The sequence below is a fragment of the Sebastes fasciatus genome, chromosome 13 (genome assembly GCF_043250625.1).
Source record: "Sebastes fasciatus isolate fSebFas1 chromosome 13, fSebFas1.pri, whole genome shotgun sequence".
NCBI lineage: Eukaryota > Metazoa > Chordata > Actinopteri > Perciformes > Sebastidae > Sebastes > Sebastes fasciatus.
In genome coordinates, this window is record NC_133807.1 from 10,702,487 (window position 1) to 10,722,443 (window position 19,957).

Here is a 19,957-nt window from a genome sequence, read left to right on the forward strand (position 1 = left end):
TTTCTACTTTGTGTTTTGCACTACTAACTTTTTACTGCCTTTTTACTAACATGTTTTGCACTATGGAACTGTGATGCTGGAAACTTGAATTTCCCTCTGGATCAATAAAGTTACTATCTATCTATCTATCTATTTATTTATTTGGCTAGAAAGTTGTCAAATTTAAATGTAGGATCTAAAAACACAATGCCTAACATTACAAAGAAATGTGTAGGCTACGTATTTAAATGTAGAATTTAGAACAAAAGCTCTAAAAACCCCAAATTGTCATGAAAAATACGCTGGACACAATCTCAGCACCCTCCACATGGTAGTTACAGTCTTGGTTTGCAGATGTTGAAATAACAAAATAGCAAATTCTGTTTTAGGGTGGATTTTCTGTTTAACATTGATGTAATATGGCATTAATATTTACACTGTAATTGTTTTTATAAAAATATTATTTATAATAATACCCTAGACATGTAAACAATAGTCAATTTGAATGCACTTATTGTACTATTATTATTATTATTATTATTATTATCATTATAAACCTGCTTTATTTACACGTTTTGGTGGTGTTGCTGGATTTTACGACAGTGTTACAACAGTGTTACGACCTTTGTTTACGGCAGTATTTGACAGGCGAGCGCGGTATTTGTAAACAGAGCTAACAGTCCAGAGGTCGCAGAGTTTTTAAATAGCACTTTTTAATGTGCTGAAATTAATTTGATCTCACTTTGTCTCTATTTAATTCATTGGGGGTGAAGATTGTCAACAGATAACCACTTTAGTAGCTCTTTGTAGAAGTTCTGGTGAGCGGTTACCATGGCTAGCGGTTACCATGGCGTTAGCTGTAGCGAGCTCCTTTAGCTACCATGCTAACCCGGTGGCGCGCCAGCAGCAGTGAGGCTGTCTGGAGGAGCGGACAGGCATGCTAGTAGTGAACCTCCTCGGGAGATCTGCGCTTCTTCGATCGGGACTACAGCGGCTCGGGGTCCAGCTGAGGAGTTGTTTCTGTGCGGCGCAGAGTGACCTGTTCCCGGACACACAGCAGCAGCAGCAGGCAGACATGAACCGGAACCGGGCTCAGATCCAGCGGGTCCTCTGCGTGGCCGAGAAGAACGATGCGGCTAAAGGCATCTCAGAGATCATGTCCGGAGGCAGGTCCAGGAGGGTCAGTCATGTCTCTACTCACCAACACAGACTAGTAGTAGTCAGCTGATGTAAATGTACATAACGTTAGTTATTGATACTTATTATGAGATAGCAGCTTTGTCATGGGAAATAAGTAAAGAAGCAGTTTATGGGTCAATATAAACCAGATGTGATGTGAATGTGTGTGAATCCAGTGAATAATAAACCTGACAAATCAAGGTAATTGATCATTACATAACTATGAATCTGATCGGTCACCATCCATATTAAAGGGACTGTTTGTAAGAATCAGAAATGCTTGTTAACAGCGACACCTGTGGCCGTTAAGTCAACTAAAGTCTCGCTCTACATAGACATGAACGAGCATCGCTCAAAACAGTGAGGCGACCCACGTCTGCTAAAACCACAATATCACTCTATGTTTCACCTGCTTGGCAGTAATGTTAGCTGACCAGACGAAGGTCTCTCCATGAATCAGTGCTGATCCTAGTGTTGGCTTTTCCTGCCTCAGCCTCCCGACCGTGGTCAGAAGGAACAGGGGAGACACCGGAGTTTTAGTCGGAGACGATAACGTTTCTCGCTGCGGAGCCCCGTCACTTCACAAGACACGGGAAACCTCTGTTGGTCTGGAGGAGCTGCAGCATTTATTTCTCCACAAACATCCACTGTACATTCACTAGATATTCTCAGAGCTACCTACTCTTCTGCAGTGTGGAGTGTGCGCGCATGCACGTGAGGTGGAGCGAGCTGAGTGAAGGCAAGCAGACAGAGGAGCAGAGGAGCAGAGTACAGCAGAGACTCCGGCCCTGGAGACCAAAGCTACGGTCTCCCCCGCGTCCTCCGACCGCGGCCAACACTGTTTTGCAAGACGGGCTTCACTAGATATAACTTTGCGGTTTTGGTGCTTCCGTGTAGTTTGTGTTGGAGTCTTGTCTGAACAGCGTAGCCACACGCGGCGCGCATATGCGAGCGCGCATGGGACACCGACCCGGGTGATTTATACGTGTAAGAAGTTACAAACAGTCCCTTTAAGAAACCTCTTCCATAACCTGGCAGTGTACCCATATCTCCCAAAATCACAGTATATAAATACAAATGATAAATGTTACAGTTCTGATTGTCTTCTTTTCCATTTCAGAGGGAAGGGATGTCGAAGTTTAATAAAATCTATGAGTATGAATATCATCTCTTCGGTCAGGTGAGTGAATACAGTGAAATAATTAGAACATGCATGTTGTTTGTCTGTTCTGTTGTTTTTAACATTGTCTCTGATCTTTCTGGTTTCTTTAATATCTCCATCCCGCTCCAGAATGTGACAGTCTCAATGACATCAGTGTCAGGCCATTTACTGGGATTGGAGTTTAAAGCACAGTACCAGAAATGGTAAGTTGAAACTGGATTGTTGTTTTTTCGGTATGTTGAGCATCACACAGTGTCATAACAACTGATTGTATTTGTGTCTTTTCTCTACAAAGGCACAGTTGCAATCCTGTGCTGTTATTCGATGCTGAGGTAGAGAAGTACTGTCCAGATAACATGAAACAAATCAAGGTATGCTTATATACTGTTCAAGATGTTTATTGTCCCGCCGGTTATACAAATACAATCATGTGAAATACTTTTTGCTGGGAAGCTCCATTAAAAAGAATAAGTTATATGACAATAATAAAGGGAGATACTTTGTGCAAAGGCATATTAAGAACATATGCTGTGTAAGAGGCAGTGAGATAAATATAGAAGCAGAGTTGGGTACTATAAAAATATTGCACATGCATTTATTTTTTATATTGCACATATTGTATTGATTGAGGTATTGCACTGTCCTCCCATGAGTCACAAAAATATACAAAACCAAATCTTTACTTTGTATTTAAATGGACCTATGGGATCTGTCACTCTTTCTGTAGCCACATGATGTTTGTTTGTTTTCACAACCAAATACCAGTTTTCCTTTTGCTCCAATAACTTGTGCGGTTGCAGAATTACTCTATATTTATTTATAAAACCAGGATGTACCATTTTGTTGTGCCAGTCGGCAGCAGATGATGTACTTTTTTTTGTTTGCCTTTTCCTCTTTCTGCAGTAGGAGGCCACAATTTCCATTCAGGGGAAATAATGATGAATATGGATACTAGAAATAGACATGAAAGATTCCCTCCCTCTTCACCTAACAGTCTTTCTTTCCTTTCTCTTTCTTTTCTCCGTCCCTCTCTGTCTCTCTAGCGGACACTGGAGAAAGAGGTGAGGCAGTGCCAGGCCTTAATCATCTGGACTGATTGTGACAGAGAAGGAGAAAACATTGGCTTTGAAGTCATAGATGTCTGCAAAGCAGGTATGATGTTAATATGTGTGTTGTTTTTTGTCGTTGTGGCCGCAAGTGAGCGCGCATCTGAACTCCTTTTCAAAGGAATAGGTCGACATTTTGGGAATTACGCTTATTGCCGAGAGTTAGATGAGAAGATTGATACCATACTCATGCATGTACGGTAAATATGAAGCTGGAGCGAGAATAGGTTTAGCTTAGCTTAGCTTAGCACAAAGACTGGAAGCAGCTAGCCTGGCTCTGTCCAAAAACAACAAACAAAAAGCGCCCACCAGTCCCTCTAAACACGTCATATCTCACTTGATTAATCCGTTCAAAAACTGTGTGTTTTGTGTATGTTTGTCCGCAAATCGCTCCTGATAATGGTGTGTGTGTGTGTGTGTCTGTGTGTGTGTGTGTGTGTGTGTGTATTCCTTTTATGTATGCTTTTTAGTGAGACCCAATATACAAGTCTTTCGGGCAAAGTTTTCTGAGATCACCCCCAACTCCATCCGGAGAGCTTGTGAGACTCTACTGGAGCCGGATGCTAACATCAGCGATGCTGTCGATGTCCGTCAGGAGCTGGACTTGCGAATAGGTAAGGTAGATTCTTTCATTATGGGACGGCTCAACAGATAATGGCTCATTCTGCATAATCACAATTTGGCGATCTTTGGTTACAACACTACTGGCTCTGTTTATCTGAAGAAATGTCACATATTAAGATGATCCCTTCCTCTCTGCAGGTGCGTCCTTCACTCGATTCCAGACGCTTCGCCTGCAGAAGATCTTTCCAGAGTCTCTGGCCAATCAGCTGATCTCATACGGCAGCTGTCAGTTTCCCACTCTGGGCTTTGTGGTGGAGCGCTTCAAAGCCATCCAGGCTTTCATACCTGAGACTTTCTACAAAATCAAAGGTACAAACTCATCCGTGCACAGACACACAGATCGGTAGTGTTCAGGTTTTCAAGTGATACTCACTCCTCTTCATCCCTTCTGTTCTATGTCTCAGTGCTGCACGAGGTGGAGGAGGACACTGTAGAGTTCAGTTGGAAAAGAAACCGTCTGTTCAACCACACAGCTTGCCTGGTGCTCTACCAGATCTGCATGGAGGTATGTGCCTGTTTGTATGTGTATCTTTTATAAACTTGGGCCAGCTCAGTCAGATGCTCAGTCATCCCAAATCCCGATCCTGCATCCCAAAAATGGGTGTGAGGCCGGGGGCGTCCAGTGGCCTAGTGGGTAGGAGATATACCATACTGTATACCTGCAACATCCCCCCCAGGTACCTTTGTTACATGTCGAACCCTGCGCTATTGCAATAACTGTTGCTATTAAATAAAAGCAAAACACCCAACAAAACTATTTTGCTTCTGCGTAACAGGTGCAAAATGTATTCATGCTGAAACATATCACCAGCAAAGCAACACACATATTGTGGTTGATTGATTAATATAAAAGCAAAAACACACTGATAGCTGATGTTGCCCAGTTAGAAAGACACCGTGGAACTGTACCAACTGTGTGGGTGTGGAAGTGTGTGTCTACTCTTTGGTGTAAGTACATCCACACGTGTAACCTCTCCTCCTCCTCCTGCAGCTGGAGGACACAAAGCAGTGTTGTGTGTAGTGTAGTGTAGTGTAGTGTTAAATTAGTGTTGTCGATCTGTCTGAATGAAAAGGGCTAAAAGCCACATGCAGAAAGGTACACACAAGAATATCCTTTCACTCATTTCCAGGATCCCATAGCAACAGTCACCTCAGTAACCAGCAAGCCCAAGAGCAAGTGGAGACCGCTGCCTTTGGACACTGTGGTAAGAACGTAAAGTAAAACAGCCACGCACATACACTGTACATACGCTGCCTTCTCAAAACACATCTGTTTATATAAAAAAAAATGTATGTTCTTTCAGCACGTACAGTAGTGTCCTTGTGTGGAAACACCCTCCGCTCCTTTGTCCCACTCTGAACAACCCTCTACCTTTATCTGAACATCAGGAAATGGAGAAACTTGCTTCTCGGAAGCTAAGAATAAGCGCCAAAGAGACCATGAAAATTGCAGAAAAGCTCTATACCCAAGGGTGAGTGCATGTTAGATAATGTACATGCATAATGCAAAGTATTGTCTTGGTCCGACCATATGCTGAATGACGTCATCGGTTTATCATCCCATAGTAGTTTTCATATTTCATTTGTACTTGTTTCAGTCAGAAAGCTGGTGTGAAGCCACCTATTAGAGGCATAGTGGTGTCAGTGAAACAGTCAAATGCATTTTTTGTTTACCAGGTTGTTAAACTTCCTCAAAGTCGGGCCTATTTTTGTACATGGAAAGACACCATCTGGCAGGGAGAAGGTGTCTCTCAGGTGTTTAAATAGATGAGTTTACCAGCATTGTCTGTTTTTTTATTCTGCTCAGGTATATCAGCTACCCGCGTACGGAGACCAACATTTTTCCCGAAAACTTGCCTCTCGGCCCCCTGGTGGAGCAGCAGACACAAAGCCCGGTCTGGGGGACGTTCGCCCAGCGGGTGATGGACCAGCCCGGGGGTCCCAACCCACGACAGGGCAAGAAATCTGACCAAGCCCACCCCCCCATACACCCCACCAAGTTCTCCAATGCACTGCAGGTAAGTCTGCAAAAAACTGGAGCTCAGTTTGTACAAATGTACCTTTTTTTTCTTCTCCTAATCTGAATTATTGTGACCAAAAAACAATGTTGTCAGTCAAGTTCATCTTTAACTTGGTTTATTGTGCGTTTTGTCTCTTTTTTTGGCAAATGAATTATACTCAAAATACGAATGTAGGGAGGTGGAGAGAGAGACTGTAATCATAACTATATATATATATAAAGTGATTTAAGAGGTGAAGGATTATTTATAGAATATTATCATGTGTACTATTAACATGATATCACTATGACATGTTTTAAATATCATGCTTATCGTCAATGCCAGCATATCGCGACATCCCTACCTTCAACTTTTTCTTTTTCTTTTTTCAACAATATGATGGAAACAATTGGATCAAAGGTTTCACGGATCATTTCTGTTTCTTCTGTGTTCAGGGCAACGAAGGACGTGTGTACGAGTTCATTGTCCGGCACTTCCTGGCTTGTGTATCCCAAGATGCTTTGGGGCAGGAGACTGTGGTGGACATTGTCATCGCCCAGGAGATTTTCTCCACCTCGGGACTCATGATCATTGCTAGGAACTACTTGGACGTTTACCCGTATGACAGGTGGAGCGCCAAGGTATGATGTGTGTGTGTGTGTGTGTGTGTGTGTGTGTGTGTGTGTGTGTGTGTGTGTGTGTGTGTGTGTGTGTGTGTGTGTGTGTGTGTGTGTGTGTGTGTGTGAAATCACTATTCCAATGTTTTTTGTTTATCTGAGCACAATTAATAGAAATGATTGTACTGTATAAAAGGTCAAATGATTGGCGGTCTCATCTAAAGGGTTCTAAACTACTAAACTCAGAGAAAATTCAATCTAAGCTACATTGCTTATATATAAAATATATATATATAAATACCTTGCTTTTATAGAGACTGTCGTGTGTGATAGCTCCAGTAAACCTTTCTCTGTATGTGCTAGGTGATTCCAGTGTTTGAGCAAGGCTCCCAGTTCCAGCCCTCTGCTATCGAGATGGTGGACGGACAGACGAGTCCTCCGCAGCTGCTCACTGAAGCCGACCTCATATCACTGATGGAGAAGCATGGCATCGGTACAGTGCAAACACACACACACACACACACACACACACACACACACACACACACACACACACACACACACACACAGACACACAGACATGAGACTTTTTTTTTTTTTAATGTGTGTACTTCCAGCCACTCACAAAATATTGATGAATCCCACAAAAGGTCTTAATTTGTTCATATCCACAACTAGGGCTGTACCGAATGTAATTTTTTTTTACATTCAAAGGTTTTTGAATGAAGCTTTGAATGTCTGTCATCGTCACGCAAAAAACAAATCCTTGAATAAAGTCCTCAGTTTGAATAAAGTGATTCATCACATTAAATTAGTTAGTTTTTTTTTTTATTAAATCAACTTCCTTTAATTAATATAACTCATTAGTGCATATCTACCTTTGTGTGCAACAAGTGGGAGAGCAAAAAGTTTATGACTGCAGTGAAAATGTTTTTGAAAGGCTAAACGGCAACATAAAAAAGATTAAAAAAACATGTTGTGAATTTTGACATTTTGACTTTACAACGCTTTGGAGTTATTGGAAATGTTTGATCACACGAGTCGGAAACAATCCTACGCAGACACCAATGGAATCTAATTCTACAAATTGTCTAATACTGTTACCGGTTACACCTGTTTGTAACCGGTACCGACAACGTTATCTTCACTTCATCCGTCTCTCCTCCGCGTGTGTGGAGAGGCTAAGCCCCAAACTAGGTTAAACACGAGAGCAGATATTAATGATTGTGTGAAATTGGGGGAACACTGATTAGAGTAGCCTCATCTTTATCTGCAACTGTGCAGAAATACCAGTTTAAACAAAATAAATAGACATGCAAAAAAAAAAAAAGCTGTGCCGCATTTGAATGTTGATTTATAATTTAAATGTCAACGTTATGAACAAAGCTTCGAACTATTCAGTACAACCCTATTCACAATAGTCAATAAAGTATATATATTTTTACAATATCAATATAAATTGTGATTTAGTAATTGTTACTAAAACTTCTCAATTAAATATTCTGGAAAATTGAACTGAGAAAATCAAATGGGACGGTCTGCTTTGGGCTCATTTATTGAGTTAAATACCTGATAAATCAACAAAAGATAGAATAAAGCACCCCTGCTCATTGATTTACAACATTGTCTGCATACCATTTTCAGTTAAAACAGATAAAAGCTTACATAAAGCAAACCTGGCAACAACTTAGTGCCCCTTTTGTTGAATCAACATAGAATTGTCTGACGTAAACTGTACTGCATGAACTGTGTACATATTACAGGCACCGATGCAACCCACGCAGATCACATCGAGACCATAAAGAGTCGCAGGTACGTGGGCTTGACAGCTGACCAGAGGTTTCTGCCTGGAGAGCTCGGCATGGGACTGGTGGAAGGTATGCACACACAAACACACCGCATACCACAATAAACAACAATCCTTGTCACTCAAATATGTTACTTATCAAAATGTGTGTGTGTTTAGGTTACAACTCTATGGGTTATGAGATGTCCAAACCAAACCTGCGTGCTGAATTGGAGGCGGACCTCAAGCTGGTATCGGAGGGCAGGAAGGACAAACGGAGCGTGCTGCAGAACCACATCCAGAAATACAAGACCGTCTTCATCGAGTCTGTCAGGAAGGCAAAGAAGTTAGTTCCCTTTGGAGGAGATTTATGTATTTCTGATGCACCACCTGCACCCAAATGAGCAGAATCGTGTTGTATTTTACAATGACGGATCAGCTAACACCTGTCCTGTAGTCATTGCAGGCTGTCGGTTGTTGTGATCCAGGTGAGAAGTCATTTTTCTGTCGTTGCCTCAGGTTAGATGAAGCGCTGTCGCCATATCTGGGTGCAGCTCAGGAGATCGCTGAAGCAGAGCAGCAGGACATGGAGATGCCGCTGCCGGTCAGGAAGTGTCCTCACTGCGGGCGGGACATGGTGCTGAAGAAGAAGAGGGAGGGAAACAGGTGAGTTTCAATGGATTGGATTGTCAAATCAAAAACAAAAGTTTGCCTGGAAGGTAGGAAAGCAATCTAACAGTAGTATGGTTTGCTTTGCTGTAAATGGGCTAGAACAAGATTACAGTAGCTCATTATCCTCTCTTCCTGTCCTCCTGCAGTAAGTTCCTGTCCTGCACGGGTTACCCGGCCTGTAAGACGGCAGTGTGGTTCCCCGACACGGTGCTGGAGGTGAGCAGAGATGACAGCGTTTGTCACACCTGTCAGCCGCGCCCTGTTCACATGTAAGTATTCATTTGATACTGACCGTGTTTCATTTAATTTCACAGAGCTGTTCGCTCAACATCAAACACCTTTAAATAGTTTATGATCAAGATGAGTTTAGACTGCCAATAGTCTCACATTAACATTTTTCAATAACATTCATCATCCTTCCTTCTTTGCGTATTATTTTGTGTTTAGATATTTTTCAAATCAGATGAATTGTGAAACATTAGAGGAGCAGATTTATATGTTGCTCATTCAGTTCTACACACATACAGTGTTAGTCATTTGGATACTCCACAGATTTTACACATGAAGTTCAATTTACTCATCATCAGGAGTACCACTCAACCTGTGAAAACAGATGTGTAATGTTTTCTGTGACGCTGGATGGAAGTTTGAATAAACGGCCCTTTGTTTGGCTGTTCTAATCTAGATTTAAAAGCCTAATCAGGGATGGGGGCGGCATATTAGCTTCAGCTAGAAGCCATACGGTACATTTATGACATCTGTTGCATTGCTCATCTGTATGTAACAATGTTTATCTGTATGGTAAGTAAGTAAAGTTTATTTAATAAAGCACCTTGCATAGAACAAGATCACAAAGTACTTCACAAGAATAAAAAACTATTAAAAATAAGACCATCAAAACAGTAAAAGAAAGAAGCAATAAATCATAAACAACAGACCTTAAAAACACACAAAATTACAAACACTGGACAGCACGAGGCAAGACAAAGAAGAGTTTAAATAAGTGGCTCTTTAGCTGTTTTTTAAAGGCATCATCAGAGACGCAGATCCAATACCTATAGGAGGAGCATTCCACAGTGTCGGGGTCACCACTTAAGAAGCACGGTCACCTTTTGTTTTCAGTCGAGCTAAAGCGACAACCAGTAAGAAGCCCTGGTCAGAAGACCTGTAGCCCCTTTCCCCTCTTCTGGACAAAAAGCCCACTAACATCTGGCTTTTGTCTTCAGTGGGAAAAGTTACAACTGGCATTCATTCCCGGGACAAATAACACTGCAGTAGTCACGGGGATTTCATTTATCGGCAGTCATGGAAACACGACACCCCGGTGGACGCGCTCATTTTCGTCCCCTTTTCCGGTGCGATGCTATGTGACGCGCATTAAAGTAAATATATAATAAAGAAAATCAATTTTATTTGGACATTTATTATAATTTATTAACATACAAAACATACGATTAATATGATCTCCTCGAAGCCACCAGACTTTCATTTTACCTCGCTGTTCGTCGTAAAAGAAAACACTTCATTCAAACTCAAAAGAAACAAAATAAAACTCATCAAAATCGTCTTTGTGAGTCTTTCCACTGTTCCAACAATCACCAACTCTGGTTTGAAAGTTTGAAAGAGAGACTGAATAAGTGATAGATATAAAAAAAAAAGAAGTAACCACCGTAGCACTTTCACTGTTTACTCACCCTGCTTCCGGTCCGGGCCGGCGCGTCCGTGACATCAAAACATGAAACACCGGCATACTCGGAATAGGAAAGGAGTCCATCGCCTATTTTTAGCGGGTTTTCCCATTTTTTTAAAAACCTGCATATACTAGCTAATTTTTGGGGGAAAATGGTTTAAGTGACCTACAGGTGATAGTCGCTGGTAGTGATGGTCTCTATTGAATTACAAATAAATATAATAGAAGTGCAACACTAAATTGCTGAAGTGCCCCTTTAAGCAAATAACCTTGCAGACAGTCGACAATCTGTTTGTTTGAAGTAACAGAGCCTTTTGAGGAAGTTTTAAAGCAGAGGAGGAATTCAATTATACAACCAAGGCATTTAAATTTTAGAGTCCTACATAGTTGACCGTCACTTAATTAACCCAACAAAGGCTCCTTTCTACAGCTCCTGGTTGTCATATTAACCTGATGAATAAGTAATTCAGATTGCATGGTTGTTGCTGCCCTGCTGGTTTCACTGTCCACTCTGTTATACATACTGTGTGTTAAATTCCTCTCAGCACAATTCAGACCCACACATATTAAACATTGAAAACACATACTACTTTCAGTGGTCACTTCAACACCAAGTAGCTTATTTTTCCTCAAACACACAACTTCCATTTCTTAGATTAATGAGAAGTGTATGTAGGCGCCCCTCGCTGTGCAAACAACAACAGCACGCGCAGATGAAGCTCTCCGTGGCTTCAGCAGTGCAGGAAACTTGTCTAAATTCTTGTTTACGCAAGTGGGCGTTAACCCCTTGAGCACGTGCCTCAGCTCAGAACAAATATAGGGCACGCTCACTAGCATCGAGCCAAAGTGCTCCACACCAGCATCTGTTTCCATAGCAACCAATCTGGTACAGAGCTCAAAGTTGAACTACAGCACTTACTCTAAGACAATATCACTGTTTTTTTTTTAATCAGATCTCTCCCTGCAGTTTCAGCGTGTTGGATAACCGTTAACAGCAGATGTGTGCAGTGATAAACTACAGCAACTTGCTGTATTATGCAAACTTTTGTTGTGCACATGCACGCATTTTGAAAAGCAGGCTCCTTCAACCACCTTTTTTGAGAAACTGCTTTTACTCAGTACACACACAGTGTTAACTTGGTGTACTGTGTGTTGAGTAATGATAGATTTCTATTTTATAGACGGATAGATGCGTTCACTTCAAAATGCTTCACACAGAGAGCATGACAGCAGTCAGTGAGGACTAAACTGGATCACTTGTCATCGCTTTGACTCAAATTTGATTTGAAAACCTCATCTTTCAAATTTAATGCATTATTTTCTCACTCAAACTCGACCACCACCAAAACTCTCTCTATTTAAAAGTCGACGTTTATGTACTATTTTAAAAACGGTTCAATTTACACGTGTGTGTGTGTGTCTTTTTCTGATTTATGTGCCGTACTTATTTTTCCTGATAGCAGTATATGTATGATAAAGTATCAGATATCCATGACAAGCCAGTATCGGTGTTTTAGTAACAGTAGTTGCAAGTATACTGGCTGTACCTGAAAATATTCAGGGCCTATTTGAATATAAAATCTTGATTTCTCCTCTGTCTTTTTTATAGTGCGCTGCAGGAATGCGTCCTAAAACCTGGAAATGAGTTCGCATTTTAGCACTTCTGGTTCCCTCGTCTGGAAGTCAATGTTTTTTTTTAATGGGTCTTTAATTAGATGCCTGAAATAAGGTCTGTGGTTTACACAAGCTGAAGAGATTTTAACATTTTGTTTCCACGATATAAAATACGTCTGTAAATATCACAAGTGAATTTTGAAGCTTTTACGTGTCTTAAAGGTCACCTATTATGCAAAATGCACTTTTCCATGTCTTTTAAACATCAATATCTGTCCCCAGTGTGTCTACAGGCCACCATAGTATCATAAAAGACCATCCTCTCTCTTTTTCTCCTCCTCCGTTTGTCCGGAAATGGGTGCAGAAAAAAAATTCGCTTTTTTCCTTGTATTCTGACGTCATTTGAGAATGCAAGTCACGTGAGGGTTTCCTGGTCGAACCAGAGAGAACCTTCAGTAGCTGACCCCGCCCCACAGCGCGTCACTGTCTCTCCTCCTCAACCGAACTTGAGCAAAGTAGCTCCTACAGTTAGTCTGCAAGAACCAGCAGAACAGGCTTCATGTACTCCCATCATCTAAATATAACATGTTCATTCACAAAGGCTTTATGTAATTACACTGTTTAAACAGATGATATTTATATATTATATATATTTGATGTCATGCATGTAGAAGAGTACAGGTAGTAAATAGTGACTTGTAAGCAACACAACACATTTCTGTTTCACAGTCAAACTTTATTTGAGTTGACAGATGACAATATTAATTATTCACAGCATTTGTAATCATCTCACCTGTTAGTTAGTTATGTAACATGGTACAGGAGAAAGTCTTCAGCTCTGGTAAACTACAGTAAGCTAAGCTCCGGTGGTCTGTAGTCATGGTAACACAGAGACAGCTACTACTGTAAATAATATACCATTACTCTGATCTTCCATACATTTATCTTTTAGCAGAAATAATGAACTGACTACTGTTTCACATCTTCTATTTTCCACCCTGATGGTCGCTGTGTTTACACACCGTGTCATAGCGGTAGCATGTAGCTAACCCGTTAGCATGTAGCTACATGCTAACGGGTTAGCTACATGCTACCGGGTTAGCTCTGTATCTCCATGTAAACAGAGCCATCTGCTCTCAGCTATCTGCTCTCAGCTGTCTGCTCTCAGCTGTCTTCTCTCAGCTGTCTGCTCTCCTCTGGGATGATTCTGTCGGTCATTTCTCACAGATGGATCTGTAAAGACAGACGTAAAACAGAGTGTATGTTTACGGTTTACAGAGTTGATGCATAAGGTAAACACTGAGCTAACTAACAGAGATATAAATAGTATTATTTACCTGAGAGAAACCGTCAGGAAAACCTGGAATCTGGACCGCAGATGTTCATCATGTGTCGCCGATTTCTGATCAGATTCCTCCGGTAACGTGCGCTGGGTGAAGTTTCTGGTTTATAAACTTTAAAGTGGTTTATAAACTTTATTCTAGCTGCTATCTCTCCACTCGTCTCTCTCTCTCTCTCTCTCTCTCTCTCTCTCTCTCTCTCTCTCTCTCTCTCTCTCTTTAGAGAGAGAGAGAGAGAGAGAGAGAGAGAGAGCTTCTCCGGGAGGGAGGGGGAGGGTGACGCTATTGTTGAGGACGTTTGATTGACAGAAAACGCTGACCAATCAGAGCAGAGTGGGAGGAGACAGAGGCTACAGACACAGAAATCAGCACTTTTGGAAATGGGCTGAAACAGAGGTTATAGAGACATGCTGGAATGCATGATCTGATTGTTTTTTTGAAAAAAAAACTTCAGAGACATGGTTTGGAGGTGTCTGAGACCTATAATAACTAGTTTAAATGGAGTATAATATGTGACCTTTAAAAAAGGCGGTTGCTAACAAGTGGCTAAATGAGACTATTAAACGTCATCACACCGATACGTCCGCCGTTACAGCCTCGTTGTGTAAACTCACGCTTAACAGACTGTGATTTGTTTACAGCCTAACGTTAGCTTTTTACTTCTGGCGATTTCATTCACTCTTCAAAATTCATAAAAGTGGTGTTCATTTGTGAAGATTATCTTACAGAACAAAACGTGTAAGTATCACAAACGTTTGTTTGCCACAGAGCTTATTTTCTGCAATAATCTAAAACCCAATGGAAAAATCTCATTGGCTTTTAGTCGAGGGAACCAGGACGATGCTAATTTCCTGGTTGGCCATATTAAAAGACATCATCTCTGCAGCACTCTATAAACAAACAGTTACAGCCCCTTAATAACTGGTGGATTTAGACCCATCATCACACCATGTGTGTATACTGAGGTTGACTTCTTTAACATTCATCTCCTGTGTGTCCGACGTTCTTCAGGTTAAAGTTCAAGTTCCGCAGGGGCAGCCTCCCTCCCATGATGCCTTTAGAATTCACGGGCTGCATCGGTGGATGTGACGAGACGCTCAGAGAGGTGTTGGACCTGAAGTACCTCCGAGCAGGGGGAGGAGGTGGAGGAGGTGGGGGAGGTGGGGGAGGAAGAGGAGAGGATCTTCGTCCTCCGGCTCCAAGACGACCCAGACCAGAGCCACCCAGAGCGCCAAGTTCAAATCCTCGACCTTCCCTTCCTCCCGTCCCCTCCTGGACCCCGCAGCCACGACCTCCAGCAGGTGGCGGTGGTGACCCCAACAATGATGTCATTGTGTGTAACTGTGGTCAGGATGCACTCCTCCTGACCGTGCGCAAAGACGGTCCCAACCAAGGTCGTCAGTTCTACAAGTGCAACGCCGGGAGCTGCAACTTCTTCCTGTGGGCGGATCAGCCAAGTCAGCAGGAGGGGGAGCCACACGGTCGAGGGCCTCCGCTGCAAGCGCCGCCGAGGCCCTCTCTGGGGTTCAGGAACACCCCCGGAGGAGGCAGAGGACAGGAAGGGGGCACAGGAGGACACGTGGGACAGACGATGTGTAACTGTAACGAGACGGCGGTGACGCTCACGGTGCAGAAGGACGGTCCAAACAAGGGCCGGATGTTCCACACCTGCGGGAAACCAAGAGAGCAGCAGTGTGGCTTCTTCCAATGGGCCGATGAGAACGCTCCTCCACCAGGCATGGCTCACACACACACACACACACACACACACACACACACACGCACACACGCACGCACGCGCACACTAATCAAAATGTAACACTGCTTTTAACACTGCGTTATTAACCTGAGGCCGGAAATGAATATCCATTGCATGAGACATTTTTAACTATGCTAGCAGTGGAGCCTAAGAATGGTACTGTCAGTCAGGCGGTTCACAATTTGGTCCAGACTGAAACATCTCTATTAGAGAGAAATCTATCAGGAGGATTGCCATGAAGTTTGGTACAGACATTCATTCGCCCTTCGAGATTAATTAAAATAACATAACTCTCATCTAGCGCCATCATCAGGTCGAATTTTCAATATTTCCAACACTTTGGTTTAAGGGTGCTCTGATCAATCAGCCACCGGTCGCTATCTGCCAATATTCGTTCAAAATATGTTGATCTGTGCTCGCTATAAAGGCCGATCAGAAAAGCCGATCAGATGTTGCAAAACACGCGAGACAATTTCTCTTAGCGGCGCCAAAATGGATTCACCGGAGTTGTAATTTGTGTCTCTAAAGCCTTTTACACTGCCTGTTCAAGGCGGGACTGTTGCGCCGTTATTCCGCCTCGCTGTTCTGTATAAAAGGTACGGACACGGAATGGTGGGCATTTTACACGGCCTCTAAGCCGTCAGTTGAGGTAGTCACAGAGCCGAATTAACGTCTGTGTAAAAGGGCAGCCGGCATGGCTGGACTACACACACACACACACACACACACACACACACACACATACACACACACACACACACACTCTCTCTCTAGACGCCAACGCTGTTGTGTTACACATCTAAAATATGATGAGGGTCTTTACAGCAGTACTGGGGGATCTGCGTATAAAAGGTGCTGATGAGAGAGAATGTCTCTTAAGAGAGAGAGTGGAATATGTTGCACATGTTGTCGGCTTCAAATAGACCTTGTTATCGTTTCGGCCGATCACAAAAATCCCCAAAAATCCTGATCGGAGTACCCCTTACTTTGGTTAATCACTATGTTCCTGCAAAACTGATGACATTTTGATCAAATCAAAAAGGGCTACTCATCCTGACTGTATTAAAAATAGACAACTAAAACACCTTTGTTACAATGAAGGAATATTTTTGCTTTTTAAAAGCACAACAATGAGAAGTTTCGGCATTGTTACCATCTGCTGTGCTGACCAACAGGGGACTTTTAGAACATCCATCTTCAAATGTTTTTTGGTTTCGGTCTGTGGTACTCGTCAAGTCATTACACTTCACCGTTTACTTTCTCTTTCTCTTTCTCTTTCTCTTTCTCTTTCTCTTTGCATCACAAGCAAACTCTGTTTCATTAATACATTCACATATATACAATACGTTACAGACATCTGCAGTGTGTTTCATTTGATTTCTCACAGTTAAATGTCTGACTGCATTAGTCTGGCTGTCAAATCATTTACATCATGAGCCTGGAGTCAGCGAATGCTTTCTGTGTGCTTTGTAAAACACACCACGTTTATTTAAAACATCCTAACAGGAGCAAAGCAGAAAAGATGTACACTCAGATCAAACACCAGAGAGAGAGAGAGAGAGAGAGAGAGAGAGAGAGAGAGAGAGAGAGAGAGAAAGCATCCTCCTCATCCTCTACATCTTTATTTAATGATAAAGGAAAAAGCTGTCACGACTCACTAACACTCCCACTGAGACCTTGAGGCATCCACTTACCAGGCTGACACGGCGCTGTCAGTCCCGGCGTACACAGAAACAGCTTCTGCTCTTTATGCAGTGACCTCCTACCTCCTATCTCATGTTGTGTTTGCTCTCTGTTCCCCGTGTCAGGTGGGTTTGGTGGTGGATTTAATGGTGGCGGAGACGAAGGGAAGAAGGGAAGGAGGATCACGGGAGACGCCAACGCTAACAAACCTCCAGCTGCTAGAAAACCTCGTACCTGCGGCATCTGCCACCAGCCGGGACACACCCGAGTCACCTGTCCCCAGCGGTGATCGCTGCTTAAAGACGCTATGTGGCGTTACTGAAGTGTATGACTTCAAAGTGTGACGTCAGGTTTTATTTCTCAAATATGCAGCGACTCCAAAAAGTACCTCTTCGCAGGGGGTGGACCTCATCTTCTGGTAGAATTGAACCAAGAGCCTGTACCCTTCCTGTGAAGTCACATTTTGAAAACACTTCCAAGAGGGCACAAACAGGTTTGAGCACGAGACTGAAGTCATGTAATGACTAAGACTCAAATGAGATCAGAAATTACCGGCAACAGTTGTGCAGCACAATGGCAACTCTGTTATAAAATAGGGGAATGTCAAAGACATTTTGCGTCAACAGAAACTGGACCTTTACTTTCTGTTCTCATCCAGCTCTAACGTCTCGGGTCTCCTCAGATCTGCAGTGTGCTCGTTCAAGATGGCTCTTTTTCTGGTCCCCGGGAGGAAAGTAAGGGGTCACTTTGGAGTCCAGTTCACTTTTAGTATCAACATTTTAGGAAATACGCTTATTTGTTCTCTTGCTAAGATTTAGATGAGACGATTTCCCAGTTTATACGCTTTAAACTCTGTCTGTCTGAGTTGAACCACTTTAAAAACTTGTCGGTGTTTGTAACCGCAGTAACCTGAAAGTGCTCAAAGGTTAATGGGAGATTTGCTCAGCTGGCCTTAGATCAAATGAATGCCCCGTCTATTGTGTTTATCTGTATTCACAATCCTGACAAGCTTGACTGAGATCACTTTAAGGAGGGTGATTCTGCCACACAAGCACTGCTGTCTTTAACCAATAAATGTGTATTTTAAAGAAAACGTATTTGCATGCAGTTTCTTCACAATTACCAGCCGCGACTGCGTGTGTGTGGTTTTCACCTTGTGAGTCTGTGTGTGTGTCATCACGGCAAAATGTGGTCCTGGAGATGCCTACTGTAGCGGGAACGACCACAGAAGCTGTTTTGAGTTCTTTGCCAGGTGTTTATATTTCTGTCTGTGGACAGATTTTGTCAACGCAGTCAAGAAACTTTACAGGTGTGTATTTGAGATTAAAAATAGGCAGAGTTCGAAGACGGGTGCGGTCCGAGCAAGGGCGCTGGATGTAGGAGGGGGGGTAGGAAGTGCTATTCAGCATCGTGGCTGGTGTGATCCCAAGATGGTCTCTAGTTATGAGTGTGATCAATAGTGTGTATTAATATGTTTACTTTTGTTTTTCATCACTGTTACCATCACTACGTATCTTAAACGGTAGCCAGGTGTTTTACATTTGTTGATTCTTCAAGGTCGTTGTTTGAAGAAACTGCATAATATGTTTTTACATTCTAAATATCACAAGTGCAAAAAAAACCTGTTCTCTCTCTCTGTAGTCTGAGGAATTGTCATTACGAAAGATTTCTATTTTATTATTGATGAATGCTAATAAACATGAATGTACAATATCCTCCCGTGGTTATTTATATCTCTACAGTCATGACAGAGGTTGATGTTGTGAATATATACTCTCTTGGTTCCACTGGTTTGGGTTTTATCTTTAGTCTTCAACTTATCAAAATGTGTTTCTTGCATCTGTACATAATAAACATAATGAGTATATAATATAAAACCTTTATCCCGTATGTATTTTGCCTAACATTTTTACAACTGTTACGCCACATTACATCATTAATTAAGTTTTTTAGTTTGTGCAAAATGGAGCAAAAAATGTTTGTACAATCATAGTTATTTTCCTGACCAGTGGAGGAAGAAGTACTTGGATCCTTAAAGTTTTTCTCAGTCGCTTTGGCTCATTTTTTGAAACCGTCTTAACGTTCTTTAAAGAGATTTGTAAACAATACAAAGAACAATTAAATCAATACAATGGTAAACAATACATAATTATTAAAATAAAACAAATACAAATAAAACAAATGAAAAAATTACATAAAACACAAAACATGCCAGGGGTTAATATTAATAAAATAATAGTAACTTAAGTAAAAACATTAAAATGAGAGCACGAACTCATCGTTTTATGGCTTTTTTGCAGAAGATATAGTCCTAAAATATATAGTTCCATTTCTTTCTTAAAAACATTAAAATGAGGTTTAACTCTTGCAAATTTGCATTTATGAATGTAAAACTTTGCAACAATGATAATGACATTGATTAGAAAATATTCTCTCATATATTGTGTTGAACATTAAAAAAAAAAGAAGAAAATTCCAGTAGAACTTCAAAGTTTCTCTAAACTGTTTCATGGGACATCACAACTCCATCACATGTTTGCAAAAGGTAGTAACTCAGCCTGAACACTTCATTCATGCTTCTTAACCTCGTTATTGTGTCAGTAGATTGTATGGAGAGGTGAAGCCAATAAGCTTTAATCCACTGAGGTTTCTCACCGGACTCATCTGAGTGATGCGCTCATTGACACTTTATGCTTCAACTCTCTGTTTGTTTTAACATGAACTTTATCCCTTAACTCGACTACAC

At 41.8% G+C, this 19,957-nt stretch overlaps 1 protein-coding gene across 1 annotated transcript; it reads left to right on the forward strand.

Annotated features, from left to right (window-relative positions):
* The first annotated feature begins 603 nt into the window (after positions 1 to 603).
* top3a (DNA topoisomerase III alpha) lies at positions 604 to 18,919 on the forward strand. The gene is made up of 19 exons (XM_074655430.1): positions 604 to 1,159; positions 2,279 to 2,338; positions 2,450 to 2,523; positions 2,616 to 2,691; positions 3,364 to 3,472; positions 3,897 to 4,040; positions 4,189 to 4,359; positions 4,455 to 4,555; positions 5,181 to 5,255; positions 5,440 to 5,522; positions 5,858 to 6,068; positions 6,506 to 6,691; positions 7,031 to 7,160; positions 8,431 to 8,544; positions 8,634 to 8,799; positions 8,973 to 9,119; positions 9,272 to 9,394; positions 14,781 to 15,505; positions 17,337 to 18,919. The coding sequence occupies exons 1-19, from the start codon at positions 917 to 919 to the stop codon at positions 17,498 to 17,500; spliced, it is 3,102 nt and encodes a 1,033-aa protein (XP_074511531.1). The 5' UTR covers positions 604 to 916; the 3' UTR covers positions 17,501 to 18,919.
* Positions 18,920 to 19,957: the final 1,038 nt, after the last annotated feature.

What these genes read in the sequence shown, in the direction of transcription:
- top3a (XM_074655430.1), top strand. Translation starts at nt 917, where the DNA reads ATGCTAGTAGTGAACCTCCTCGGGAGATCTGCGCTTCTTCGATCGGGA. An exon ending in GATGGAGAAGCATGGCATCG is followed by an intron (nt 7,161 to 8,430) that starts GTACAGTGCAAA and finishes TACATATTACAG; the next exon opens with GCACCGATGCAACCCACGCA. An exon ending in CAGCCGCGCCCTGTTCACAT is followed by an intron (nt 9,395 to 14,780) that starts GTAAGTATTCAT and finishes GACGTTCTTCAG; the next exon opens with GTTAAAGTTCAAGTTCCGCA.